General features: G+C 37.9%; 1 protein-coding gene and 1 pseudogene across 1 annotated transcript; one reads left to right on the top strand and one right to left on the bottom strand.

The window, feature by feature from the left end:
• Positions 1 to 823: 823 nt before the first annotated feature.
• LOC126725806 (amino acid transporter AVT6E) lies at positions 824 to 3,265 on the top strand. The gene is made up of 2 exons (XM_050430734.1): positions 824 to 2,597; positions 2,757 to 3,265. The coding sequence occupies exons 1-2, from the start codon at positions 1,186 to 1,188 to the stop codon at positions 2,836 to 2,838; spliced, it is 1,494 nt and encodes a 497-aa protein (XP_050286691.1). The 5' UTR covers positions 824 to 1,185; the 3' UTR covers positions 2,839 to 3,265.
• Positions 3,266 to 5,797: 2,532 nt separating this feature from the next.
• On the bottom strand, positions 5,798 to 8,672 carry LOC126728110 (pentatricopeptide repeat-containing protein At4g02750-like; annotated as a pseudogene).
• Between the last annotated feature and the right edge of the window lie 5,050 nt (positions 8,673 to 13,722).

The raw sequence follows: 13,722 nt of genomic DNA, 5'->3' as shown, positions 1-13,722 counted from the left end.
ATCTGGCATACACCAAAAAACCGATTGGTATTTTTGAGTAACAATTATCATTCCAAAAATATATATTAGGTTAGGAACACCTGTTATATCCAAAGACCAACAAAACATAAAACCTAAAATAGTCTAGAATTACATACCAAAAAAGAACTTGAGATGGAACTAATTCTTAAGTTTGCATTTTTTTTTTTTTTTTTTAATCTCAACTAGTTGGCATCTTTTGGTGTTTACAAGGCATTATAAGGTTCAAATTCCCCCATTGTGACTATTGAATTATAAATACTAAAAATTTAAATTTATATATAGATATAGTGAAACATGTGAGTTAATTAAAATTTGTATGATTTAATTAAAATAGTTCAAACATGTGAGTTCACAACTCTTAACCAACATTCTAGGTTTATTGTTATAAAAAATAAAAAATAAAAATAAAATAAAATAAAATTCTAGGGTCATCATTAAGAGATTCATCTTTGTTATCTGGTGTGTGCAAAGGGTACTATACACTTAGGGAGAACAATGTATTTAAAAGTTTTGGGCACTACATCATGGGAGTCTTTTAGATGACAGACTCATTAATATGAGGTGTAACATAAACCCGAAGGTCCTAGATTCAATATAACAAACTATCGATCCAGTTGGTTTCTAGAGTAAAATGAATCGTAGGTCCTAGATTTAATATAACAAACTATCAATCCAATGGGTTTTTAGAGTATCTTTATAAACTAAAAACTGAAACATTCCTTTCTTAGGTTTGTTTAAATAAAAGGGGGGAGGGACAACGTTTGGAGATAAAAAAACACTGGCTAGTTTTCATTTTAAGATTATTGGTTGAAAGTTGAAACTTCAAAGATAACAGGAGACTTCCATCTTTGCAAAACAAGACAAGAATTGGTAAATGACACGTATCTATCTCTGGGAATAGTCCAAAAAAAACCACGTTTGAAAGTTGAAGTTGAAACTTGAAACAGAAGCCGCAACAAAGAAGTAACAGAAAAACTGAGATCTCTTTCTTCCTCTCTTCTCTTCCATTGTGCAACAGAAAAAAGAGAAAGCCGTTGACCCTAAGATCTAGGAAGTAAGTGACTCACAAAAGCTTCAATCTTTTGGTAAGTTTTCTCTCATCCGTTTTTTGAGATCTATAATTTTCTTATTGCACAAAATTTTGTATTATAGACACAGAAAAATATGAATAGCGCTTATTCTTCAATACCCAAAAGATCATATTTAGAATTACAATCCCACAATGATTCTCAAAATCTTAGATCTCCTCCCATAACCCATGTCAATTTGGTCCCTTTTGATGATGAAGAAGTTGTTGGTAATGGTTATTTACATTCCTCCAACGGTGTACATAATGATGATGATTTTGATGAAGATCTTGGTCCTGAATTTGATAATCATCCTCTTATTGATACCGGGTCTAAAACTGGGTCTGGGATTTCTGGGGCTGTCTTTAATTTAACTACTACCATTATTGGGGCTGGGCTTATGGCCTTACCGGCTGCAATGAAGGTTCTTGGGTTGGTTTTGGGGATTTTTGTTATTATCTTGATGGGTCTGCTGTCGGAATATAGTGTCGAATTGCTGGTGAAGTTTTCTGTTTTGGTTAAGGCCTCCTCGTATGGTGAGGTTGTGCAACATGCGTTGGGGAGACCGGCTAAAGTGCTATCAGAGATTTTTATAATTGTGAACAATGCAGGTGTGTTGATTGTGTATTTGATTATTATGGGGGATGTGATGTCGGGTTCGCTTAATCATATTGGGGTTTTCGATCAGTGGTTGGGGCATGGGGTGTGGGATCACAGGAAGCTGCTGATCTTGGTTATTGTGGTGTTGTTACTTGCACCACTTTGTGCATTGGAGAGGATTGAATCATTGAGCTTGACTTCAGCTGCTTCGGTGGCTCTTGCAGTTTTGTTTGTAGTGGTGGCTTGTGTTATTGCATTTATTAAGCTTGTTGAAGGGAAAATTGAGTCTCCAAGAATTGGTCCAGACTTTGGGTCGAAAAAGGCTATTCTGGATTTACTTGTGGTGGTTCCCATCATGACGAATGCTTATGTTTGTCATTTCAATGTTCAGCCTATATATAACGAGCTTGAGGGGCGGACTCCTCAGAAGATGAATCGGGTAGGTAGGATCACAACTGTTATTTGTATTGTGGTCTATGCTTTTACATCCGTATCAGGGTATTTATTATTTGGGCAGGGTACAGAATCTGATGTGCTGACCAATTTTGATAAGAACCTTGGGATTCGTTTCAGTTCAGAATTGAACTATATTGTCCGGGTTGGATACATTTTTCATTTGGTTCTTGTTTTCCCAGTGGTTCATTTTTCGCTACGTCAAACAATGGATGCCTTGTTGTTTGAGGGGTCGGCTCCACTTTTAGAGAGTAGGAAGAGGTCTTTAGGGTTAACAGCAGTTTTGTTGGTACTTATATATTTTGGGTCCACTATGATTCCCAATATTTGGACAGCTTTCAAGGTTACGGGGGCAACAACAGCGGTGTCATTGGGTTTTATATTCCCATCTCTTATAGCATTAAGGTTAGGTCAGCAAAGGGGTTGTTTGAGCTTTGGGGAAAAGTTCTTGTCCAGGTTGATGTTAGTATTTGCCATATTAGTTGGTGTTTTTGGAATGATCGGCAATATATATAGCATCGAAAGCCAATCTGAATGATCCTTTCATAATGATTTGAGGGTTGGTTTTTCTGGGCAAAGGGGTTGTTTGAGTTTTGGGGAAAAGTTCTTGTCCAGGTTGATGTTAGTACTTGCCATATTAGTTGGCGTTTTTGGAATGATCGGCAATATATATAGCATCGAAAGCCAATCCGAATGATCCTTTCGTAATGATTTGAGGGTTGGTTTTTCTGGGTATTGATTTGGAAATTTTATGCAGATTAATGGACAAAGAGTCTCTGTTTAAGGTTTATTTCTTGCCCAATTTGAAAAATCTAATGAAATTGGGCAATGATGGATCTTAAACACAATGCTTCAGTATGTGGTGATTGAAAGATCAGAGGAGTCCACTTATGTTCAGATAGAATGTTCTTTTATGCTTCAGAAGAACTGTGACAAGCTAAGCTGACTTTTCAGAAATGTTTTAGAGGAGAGTACATTGATATATGCACCACATGCAGGTTGTACTGTATTTTCAAATTGATTTATGTCAAAATATTCTTAGTCCCACATTTATTTTCTTAACAGGGGATGCTGTTGTAAGTTGTAACTGTATAATTCAGAAATAATACTGCTGTTTAAATGAATACTTCACTTTTATTAGCAAGGATCATTCTCCATTTCTTGGACAAAGCTTTGTTCTTCTAGTCATCATGTTACACTGGATAATCCTTCATGATTGCTGGGTAGTTGATAGATAATGCATGAAGTATCATTATGAATATGATCCAAAAAAGGTTTTTGTGGCTAAGGCTTTATTGTTATTGTTGTTGCTGTATTCAATACTTACACTCAGGATTTTTTTTTTGAAGATGAAAATGATCTAAAGGCCTCATCTGTTCTCTTAAATCAATACTCTGTTTAACTTTATATTTTAAGTGAAGATGGTCTATGTATTGCAGATTTTTGCCTCTTTCTCTCTCTTTTCCTATTTCCCCTCTTCTCCAATTTCTCACAATAAACCTTTGAAATTCATATTCGCTGTGTTTTATTAACAAAATCACATGCATTTAGTGAACCAGGTTGTTCATTCCTTCTATGATTATATGATACCAACTAGAGATCATGTTTCTCAAATGGATGTTCATCAATTCAATTAAAAGCTTACAAAGCCACAATTCAGGTGCTGTATGATTATTTGGTGAGCTAGTCCTACTGATGCACTTCCTACCTAAAGCTTCTTATGGAACACTTGAAAGAAAAAGGAAGAAGGGGGGGGAGGGGGTGTTGGGGAAGGGTGCAGTGAATGTGTTTCTTCTGGGACTAAGACGTGGTTGTTGTAGAATGCGTTGCTGAAAAAAGTCATAATAATAGTGCTTTAGGTTCCTTTGTGCTTACTGAGCAACCGTGAGTATTTAATCAGATTGTTCTTTTTCGTTTGGATTAAAATGAGTTGAGAACCAATATAAACATCAGCAATAGTGAGAACCTTTAGTCATATCTGTCTCTCCTTAAAATTAACAAAAAACTGTATCCTCTAGTCAGTAATATTGGTTGTGATGTCTCCTTCACTAAAAGGGTTCTTATGAATGCGTTTGGTCAGCTTTCACTGCTACACATTTCCTCATCAATTTTTATTTATTTATTTATTTTTTAAAATTTCCTTAAGTTCATCATTATCTGTTAGTTTGGGCTTTGGAATGCTTAAAGATACCAGGTGAGAGTGATTTGGTAGTCAACTGATTGCTGCCAATTCTATGGGGGTAACTTTGGATTGTCTGTGTGGATTTTATTACAGGCCTTCTAGCATTTCTTTCTGAGTAAGGAAATGTTGTTATAGACCTTGCATCTTATGAAGCAAAGCATGGCTGGGATTTGTGCAGAAATCAACCTTTCATTGTCAAAAGGCTAATTGGATCCTATTCCTGGTCTGGTCTCTGCTGTTGAGACAGTTGGGAGAGGTTGGGTGGGATGCCATTGATTATGACAATTGGTTTTTGGTGTAGAATCATTGGACTGTGATGGAGTAAAGCTTCCGTTAAGTGAACTGGCATGAAGTGGTCATTTTTGGAAATGTGTTATGTTTGTGTCGTGTGCAATATGCATTGGAGCACTAGATGCAATCAAACTCACAGGGATGGATTCACCAGTTATTTAGTGCTGGTTTGGTTATATTTGAAATTCGACAGTTCACTATGAAGTTAAGCCAGAAACATGAAGAAAGTAAGCTGGTTAATTCAGATGACATCTAAAAACAATGGGAGCTAGCGAGGGAAATGGAACTTGGAAAGTCTATGCTTTGGGGGTTAAAGTGAATACACTCATTGACAAGTATTTGTTTGTGCTGGTTCAATGGATAATCTAGTTCAAACCATCATTTTAGCCTAGTTGTCCTCTACCCTTCCTGATGAGCCGAAGTCTTCTGCAAATCTGGAACAATCTTGGCCATAAGAACTGAATATAATGCTTGCATTTCAAATGTAATCCAAGTTGCCATAGAATAAGAATTTTGTTGGAAACGGAAGCATTGACCATAACAACAATAAAGCATGCATGCAATGCAGCTGAGATAGGATGCAATTGTTACAGTAGTAAGGAGGGCAAATAAGCCATTAAAACAAATATTTTCGTAACTATTATATTTTAAATTTTTTGAATCAAGGGCAGTTAAGGAATCATGGGAACTATAATCAAGGATGAATTCTTTTAGAATTACAAAAATATATTTAGGTCTCTTATCTTTGCACTACATTAGAATAGTAAAAAAAGAATACATGTGATTGGCCCAATTTTTAAGAAATTCATAGCCAACCTCAAAATTTTGAACTAACATTTTCTTGTTCTTGTAATGCATAACATCGTGTATAGAAAAAAAAATTTGAAGGTTACAACGTTTAGTTTTTATAGGCAGAAGAGGAGAAGAGTAGGAGCATTCATCTTATTACATCAGGATAAAAACAATTTTTTTTTTTTTTTTGGTAAACGGATAAAAACAATTTATAGTATACAATACAAGAAAGAATAAAAATATGCTTGGACCCCTAACCAATGTTCAGCTAAGGGAAAGCCAAAATTTGAAAAAACCCATATCTCAATAAGTCATTTTTAACTTCTATTCTATAGTTGGCAGAACCAGAACCAGAATCAGAACATAGTAATACCAAATTTTCCTAGTTAAATTACAAAGTATCAGACTCGTAATTTTTGAGGCTCTTGTTTGTCTAAGATCACAAATGCGTGATGTTTAATCCAAATGAAAACAAGCCCACAGTGGTGCATTTCAACTCCTGAACCCTTTGGTTAAAAGTGAAGGTGTTCAGTGCCTGAACTCACCAATAATCCCCACAAGAACACAAGCCATCCCTTAAATGGTGGAATATACTCCCATCTCGAATAACAAACTTGCAGTGGCTAAAATTGGAAACAAATTTCATAAATGAGTGATCACAAATTCAGAGATTCTTCATTATCTGAATTGGTGTTCCATTTGGCATGCACAAGATCCATTAGGCAATGGCAAGCTTCTCGCTATGGTAGATAAGCTCAGCTTGTTTTTGTTCCTCTTCCACATCAGGCAGAACAAAGTTTGTATCTAAAGCGTCTATACAGGTCTTTCAATGTTAAGTGGATCTCTCCAATCTCATTATGTTTTTTTTCCCCCATAAGGCAGTAGTGTAACTTGTTCTTGATCTGAATCCAGCTGATACCTGGTTCTTTGCTCACTCCCCTATCTTTCATTGATTGCCTTATTTTAAAAAATGTGTCCCACATACCTTGAGATGCATATACATTTGGATGTTTTGGATGAGAGCTACAGCTTCAGAACTTCGTCCTGCTCTCCCATGGAGATCAACCATACATGTATAATGATAAACCAAAGGGGTAATTCCATAATCTTCGCTCATGGAATTAAAATAGGCCCAACCTTTATCCAAAAACCCTGCATGGCCACAAGCGCATAGAAACCCAATAAAATTGATTTTATTAGGAAAAATCCCCAAGGCTTTCATTTGTTCAAAAATCTCAATCGCTTCTGTACCTAGTCCATTCTGTGAACAGCCACCTAAAACTGCATTCCACGTGACTATGTCTCGGTCAGGCATTTTTTCAAAGGCACAAAGATCCAAATTTGTATACTAGGAAAAGGATTAGTTCCCCAAGCTTGGCTGCACCAAGGTATGCACAAGCACTGAGGAGGCTATAGTAACTGTTAGTTGGTTTAGACACATTCCTCTAGCTAACATGTCAAGGAACAATTTAAAGGCAACATCTCCTTGCCCTGCTTGCTCATAAGCTGAAATAACGGCAGTTCACGAGACCACATCCTGCAAAAGCCTAGAAACGAGTGGGTTCCAAAACAATATCCCTCACTCTCATTGTACTAAAAACTTGTGAACTATCTCCTATACTTTTGCACTTTCCATACATAGAGATCAGCCCATTTCCTACAAAATAATTGAATTGACACATTGTTTTAATGGTAAGTGAGTGCATCTGTCTACGCACCTCAACATCTCCAATGTTTGAACAAGCAAAGGGAGCACTAGTAAAACTGGAATGATATTGGAACATTTCCAGATCTATGAAGCTCCGTAAACAACTCTAAAGCTTCTCTGCTATGTCCATTCTGTACAAACCCTTCAATCATGGCAACCCACGAAGCAGCATTTTGCACAGGGATATGCAAAAAGATATCTTTTGCTTCTTCAATCGTTCCATTCTGGGCATACGCAGCAACCATAGCATTCCGTATAACCACACTGGGGGTTAGTAATCTCATCAAATACACGTCTGGCTTCATAAATCATCCCCTTTTGAGCATATGCAGTTTCAACAGCCGCTCGTTTAGCAACACCCTTTACTGGATCCCTCTCATAAAATGCAATTGCTTTGTCCAAACTATGACATTGTGCAAATGCTAAAATCATTATATTGTGGACCTGTGGTCCACGAGTACTCATTCCTTTCTGGCATCATCTCAAAAAACTAAACTCCAAACTACCAATCCTAGTATAATCATCCAAAATGGCAGTCCCCACAACCACATCTTCTTGATTGTCAGTGTCCTTAAAGTCTCAACCAACTCTAAATCATTCAACCTCATCACCATTAATAATGCCACGACCAACACCGCCTGGTCCAGTCTCACCCCACTTCCCACCATCATCAAAAACACACCCCACGCTTCTCTATACTCACTTATCTCAATAAACTCGGATACCATAACCATCCAAGACACCAAATTCCTCTCCCCCATTTCCTAAAATAACTCATGTGCCTCCCTTATAGTACCACAATGGCAATAGCGAGTAATCATTGAATAATTTGAATTTGACGACAACCTCGTGCACTCCTCAAATCACTATTCTGCACATAGGCACTAATCATAGCATTCCAAGAAACCACATTCCGCTCAAGCATTGCCTTAACAAGCACTCGGGCCTCATCAACAAGCTTGAATTTGGAATACTTAGGATACGTTTGGTACACTGTAATGATTATTACATAGGAATAGGAATAAGTATTTCAAGTAATACATTAAGTTGGAATGTAATAAGTATTACTATTCATTAGTTTGGTGACCATTTAGGAATAGAATTCTGAATATGCATCCACAATTTAGTAGAGTATAAAAAGAATGTGTAATTAAATCATTTTTAAGTCAAATTTCCTAAAATACACTTATTTTAGGGTGTTCAAAATGGAGTTAATAATTAACAACAAGGAAAATTTATTTTCTTTCCTTTTGAAGATGTGGCAACTAATGGTTTTTTAGGGAATTTTTTAAAAATGTTATTACATAAGGTGAAAGAATAGATATTCAGTACTTTTGATAAGGAATAGTTATTCTTCATTTTGAAGAATAGCTATTCATAAGGAATAATTATTCATTATAATAAAAACATAACCAAACAACCGAATAGTTATGCCACAAGAATAGCTATTACATTACAGTATCTATTATAGTCTACCAAACGTGCCCTTAGTTAACAAAATAGTCCAGGTTCTCACATTCTTTCCTTGAAACGCACTGAAGAGAGTTTTGTGCCTCATGTAAGAGACCGTTTTAGGAGTACTCAAAAATCATGAAATTCTAAGAACCCGGGACTCGGTGAGGCATTGATAGAGTTGAACAGGTGTCGAACAGGTGGCGTGCCTCTGTGTCACAGGGTCAAATTTTTCACTCAATTTTCTACCTGTGATGGCCTTATGTCTTTGACTTAGTCTTAACCAACACCACACATACTGCAGGAAGCACTTAGAATAGATTATATAGGGACTCACACACACCGTACACATTGTTTACAGGGAACCCACCCCTAACTTTTATTACTTAATCTCAAGTACAAAGAAAACTCTTTACAAGCCTAGAGAAACACATACAATTCTCCCTAAAGAAAAATACACTCAACTGTTGACGCCCCAACAGCATTAGGGTTATATACACAGAAATAATTGTTATGGCAGTTACTGCCTAGTAACTATCTAGGTTTTGGACAATCTGCCACTTATGGTCTGACTTAGGACATCTTGAACTGACGCAGTCTTGGTTTGCTTTCCACGTTTTCAGCCCCTACACAGCAAGTTTGAACATCAGGAAAACCAAAAACTGCTTGGTAACTACTTGGTAACTGCTTATGTATATCAACACATGCACAACCCATGTCTCAGCAAATCACGGGGCTTCTACTCACCATTCAGCAGCCCACACAGCATCAGAATAAATGTTTTCAGATGTTTGGCCCATGCTTATGCCATCTCCCATCAGCCAGCACAATCCACACAGCATGCCTACATGCAGTACACACTAAGTAACTGCTATCAGCCCACTAGCAATTGTCCATGCATTTAGCCAACACTCACCAGCCTAATGCCTTGCACACAACATCTATTTGCACATCCTTATGCAGCCCAGCCTTGCCTTGCACACAAGCAACCAAGCCCACACACAAGCAATCGGTAACTAGGCCACCAATGCTATGCACCACCAAATAAGGTCAACACCACTTACTGCTACCCATAATAAAACCAACTCTGCCCACCATGGCCCTACTCTACCATGGCCTTGGGGCATCATATGGAGCAAGGCGTTTCCACATGCTACTCCCTTAAACTGCTTATCGTTCTAACTTAAATAAGAAGGTTCGGCATGTCCCCCTTGAAGAGCCCTTAGGAGCATTACTAATCTGGCATGAGGAACCATCAATGTGTTGGGAAAACATGTAGCCAAATGACTGTCCTAATGCTACCCAAGCACCATCATTCATCATGCCATCATCAGCAACAAGTAAAGCTCCTAACAAACCACCCCCACCAGAAGAAGCCGACATCCTCATCGGTAGGGTAGCTTTAAATGCCTTCACTTCCTTTTCAGACTACCATAGTGTTGATTCCTTCCCCCAACTTGCTTCTAATTCAGTTGCCCCTTTCCACTTCACTAAGTAATATGTTATCATGTTTCCTCCCTTTCGATAACCTATTACCTTCTTGTCAAGAATTATGTCTACTTCATGGTCAAACTACACCATGACAGTAGGCGGAGCATGCCTTATCTCATTCTTACAGAATCCTCACTATCTTCGTGGTAAGGCTTTAAAAAACACACATGAATCATTGGGTGAATCTCCAATGTTTCTAGTAGTTTCAACTTGTAAGCAACATTATCAACTTTCTTCACAATTTCAAAGGGAACATCATACTTTGGAATCAAGTCTCAATGCACACTTTCACTTCTAAACTTCCTCCAAATCTGTGAAGTTAGCTTCAACAGGACTTTGTTCCCAACCTAGAACTCAAGAGGTCTCCTCCCTTTATCAGCATACTTCTTCATCCTTTGTTGTGCCTTCAACAAACTGTCTTGTTCTTCTTGTATCAACTCTTGCTTATTCATAGCAAACTTGTATGCTGTAGGACATCTACCCCCTACTGTTTTGCTATTTCATGAGGAGTCAAGGGCTACTTCCCCATTGCTAATTCAAATAGATTCATCCTAGTTGAAGAAGACTTGTGCAAATTATAGGCAAACTATGTTGAATCCAACAAGTTCGGCCAATTTTTCTGAATTGCAGTCACATAGTGCCTCAAGTAATCTTCCAATACAACATTGATCCTCTTGGTCTAACCATTTGTTTGTGGATGATTAGTCGTAGAAAAATCCAACTATGAACCTAGCAACCCAAACAAAACTATCCAAAACCAACCAGTGAAATGAGAGTCTTTATCACTTACTTTATCTTTGGGCAAACCAAAGTACTTCACCATATTTCTGTAAAACAGATCAGCAGCCACTTCTGCTATGCAAGTACTTGGTGCAGCAATAAACACTACATTCTTTGAAAACCAATCGATAACTACAAACATTGAACCCATCCCCTTCATTTTAGGCAACCTAGTAATGAAATCCATTGAAAAATAACCCATGGATTCTTTGGAATAAGAAGAGGTTGCAGCAAACTAGCTTCCTTTTGAGTTATCCCCTTATCTTGTTGACAAACAAGACAAGTTTTGACATACAAATCAATGTCTATCTCCATCTTAGGTCAATAGTAAGAACGGGACAGCAATGCATTCATTCCTTCCTTACTAGGATGTCTTGCCCATTGTGGATCATTAGTCTTTTTTAGCAACTCTTTATAGATCTTCCCACCAGGAACATACTGTATACACCGCATTTTGTACCCTTTACGACTTGGGCTCTCGTTCCCTAATGATGCTGAAATTCTAAGAGCCAAGGTTGGTTTAGGCTTGATTAGATGTTAAATTAACTTGAGAAATATTAAAATAAAAAATATAACTTTTAATGAGCAAATAAATCTATTTTTGGAAAAGTAAGGCCAAGGAAATCCCCAACCTGCGCACGTAGGAATCAACCTGCACGCGCATGTAGGGTTTTAGAAACTATGAAAGACAAGTTTTTTGCATTAAAGATTGAGGTTTGGAACGAATCCCACATCGTGTGGGAGCCGTTCCAAACCTTCATTTTCACAATGTAAATAGCCATACATGGTACCTTTTCAAATCACATGAAATCCTAAGGGAAAACACTAAAATTCACTAGAAATAGTGAATCAAAGTGGAAGTTTTTCACAAAACATCCTCAAGTTAATTTTCTTTTGATTAGGGTTTTTTTGGCCTTGATCTTTGAGTTTAAGATTACTAATCACTTTTTTTATTGATTGTGAATAGATTTGACCGAGGGGAACGGTCAAAAATCAAACCTAGGAGCTTTTGTTTTGAGATATTGAATTCTAAACTCTTTTCTCTCTTTTCTGTTTTAATCTTGTTACTAATCTTACTTTCTTTGCTTGTTTTATGTTTTAATATGTTTTCATAGCTTAGTTTTAGATAGCCTTTATGTGGGGCTAGGGAACTTATGATCCGGCCCATGCTCTACTAGGGCCTAGGGCCCATACCGAGGATGGTATTTGCCGAGGACGAATAGGAAAAGGCCGAAATGCTGGGGGCACAGCCGAGGATGACCCTGTCCTCGGCACTCCAAGACTTCAAAGGGAAGAGCAACATCTCATTGAAGGCTGCCCCCAAAAAGCCCCCTGAAGGAGAGGCAAGTAGAATGGGACCCACGTGGGGGTACGGTGCGAAACTGGTTCAAGGTAAATACGTCCCCTCCGTATTAAATGCACCCGCCAATGTCCTAACCATATTAATGAGAAAAGACGCCTGAACAAGGTAACTTTGATCATCGCAACTAACAAAAAGTAAGGGGAGGCAGCTGATGGGACGGGTACTGAAGTAGACACCTGCCTGATCAACAAGTGGAGGGCTAAGATCAACCAAGAAGGGCTATATAATGTGAAGGTCGATTCGCCAAGAAGGAGGTTGGGAAAAATGGCCAAGAACCAGAGCCTCCCAGTCCGCCTCCAAGAGAAAGACTCCTCAAGCGAACACGATTTAATTCTGTATGAACACCACGGCAAACCATCGTCTGGTGACCAAGGCCTAGCCTTTTAAACCCACGCTCTACAAATGATATTGTTTGGGCCTTTTTTACGTGCGAACCCAGTATCATTTTGGGTCGTTACGAATTGAGTCCTTACACTTTGTATTTTCAAGCATGTTAGGTTGTTAGATTTATTATTTTAAGTATTTTTTTTGTTTTCTATGCTTGCTGCATTTTTGCGCTAGGGTTTCTAAGCAAGCCTGCGCACGCATGCATCCTACATGCGTGCTGGTCAAAGTATGGGCACGCATGTAGCTGGCCCATGCACCTAGGCCTCTGTATACGTGTGCATGCCGTTGTGCAGAAAGCCTAATTTAGATTTCTACTTTGTTTTCTTTGCTTATTTCACATGCGATGCCTTTGGTTGTTCCCTCATTTATAGGTATTAGTCCTTGTTCTATGTTTGTTGTTTATTTGTCTTTCACATGATTACATTAGGGTTTATATTTTGTTTCTTTGTTTTGATGCCATGAACACGCATTCACATGTTCATGCATTAATGCCATAGGTGTTGAGATGCAGCAAGGTAAGTGAGGTAAGTCATGCATTTTTGTGTGACATAATCTTGTTTAGGGTTGATAAATATGATATGGTGGTTTGAATAAGCATGTTTGTGTTCTTAATCCTTTCCAATGATCCATGATGATACCATGATTATTTGCTGCCTATATTCTACCTTGATTAACTGTTTACATGCTTTGGATGTGATATGATGACATAATGTTAGATGAATGCTAAGTTGATATGAGATGCCATGATAAGTGTATACTAGGCTTGGATTGTGATATGCCATGATAGATGAATGATTAGGTTTGGGGATGATTGATGTCATGTTGCATGCTTAGATGTATGCTAGTGTGTGTGTGTGTGAGTATAGATACAATATTGAATATGCCTTTAATAAGGTTAAGACATAAGACACAATGAGAGGAAGCCAACCCTAGGGTTTGGCGGTTTTTGGTACCTAACACCTTCCCAAAACCGTACCTAAACTCCGAACCCATACTCTGGTAGTAAGATCAAAAAGGTCCTTCCTCAAGAGAACATAAATGGTTCCTAGGCCATTGCAAAAACTAGGTGGCTACTCCTCGTTGTGTCCATACATACAACTTGCCACCCTTTGCATACAATAACCCATTCTCAAGC

This window comes from Quercus robur, chromosome 5, assembly GCF_932294415.1.
Source record: "Quercus robur chromosome 5, dhQueRobu3.1, whole genome shotgun sequence".
Taxonomy (NCBI): domain Eukaryota; kingdom Viridiplantae; phylum Streptophyta; class Magnoliopsida; order Fagales; family Fagaceae; genus Quercus; species Quercus robur.
This window is presented reverse-complemented; position numbering and strand designations above follow the sequence as displayed.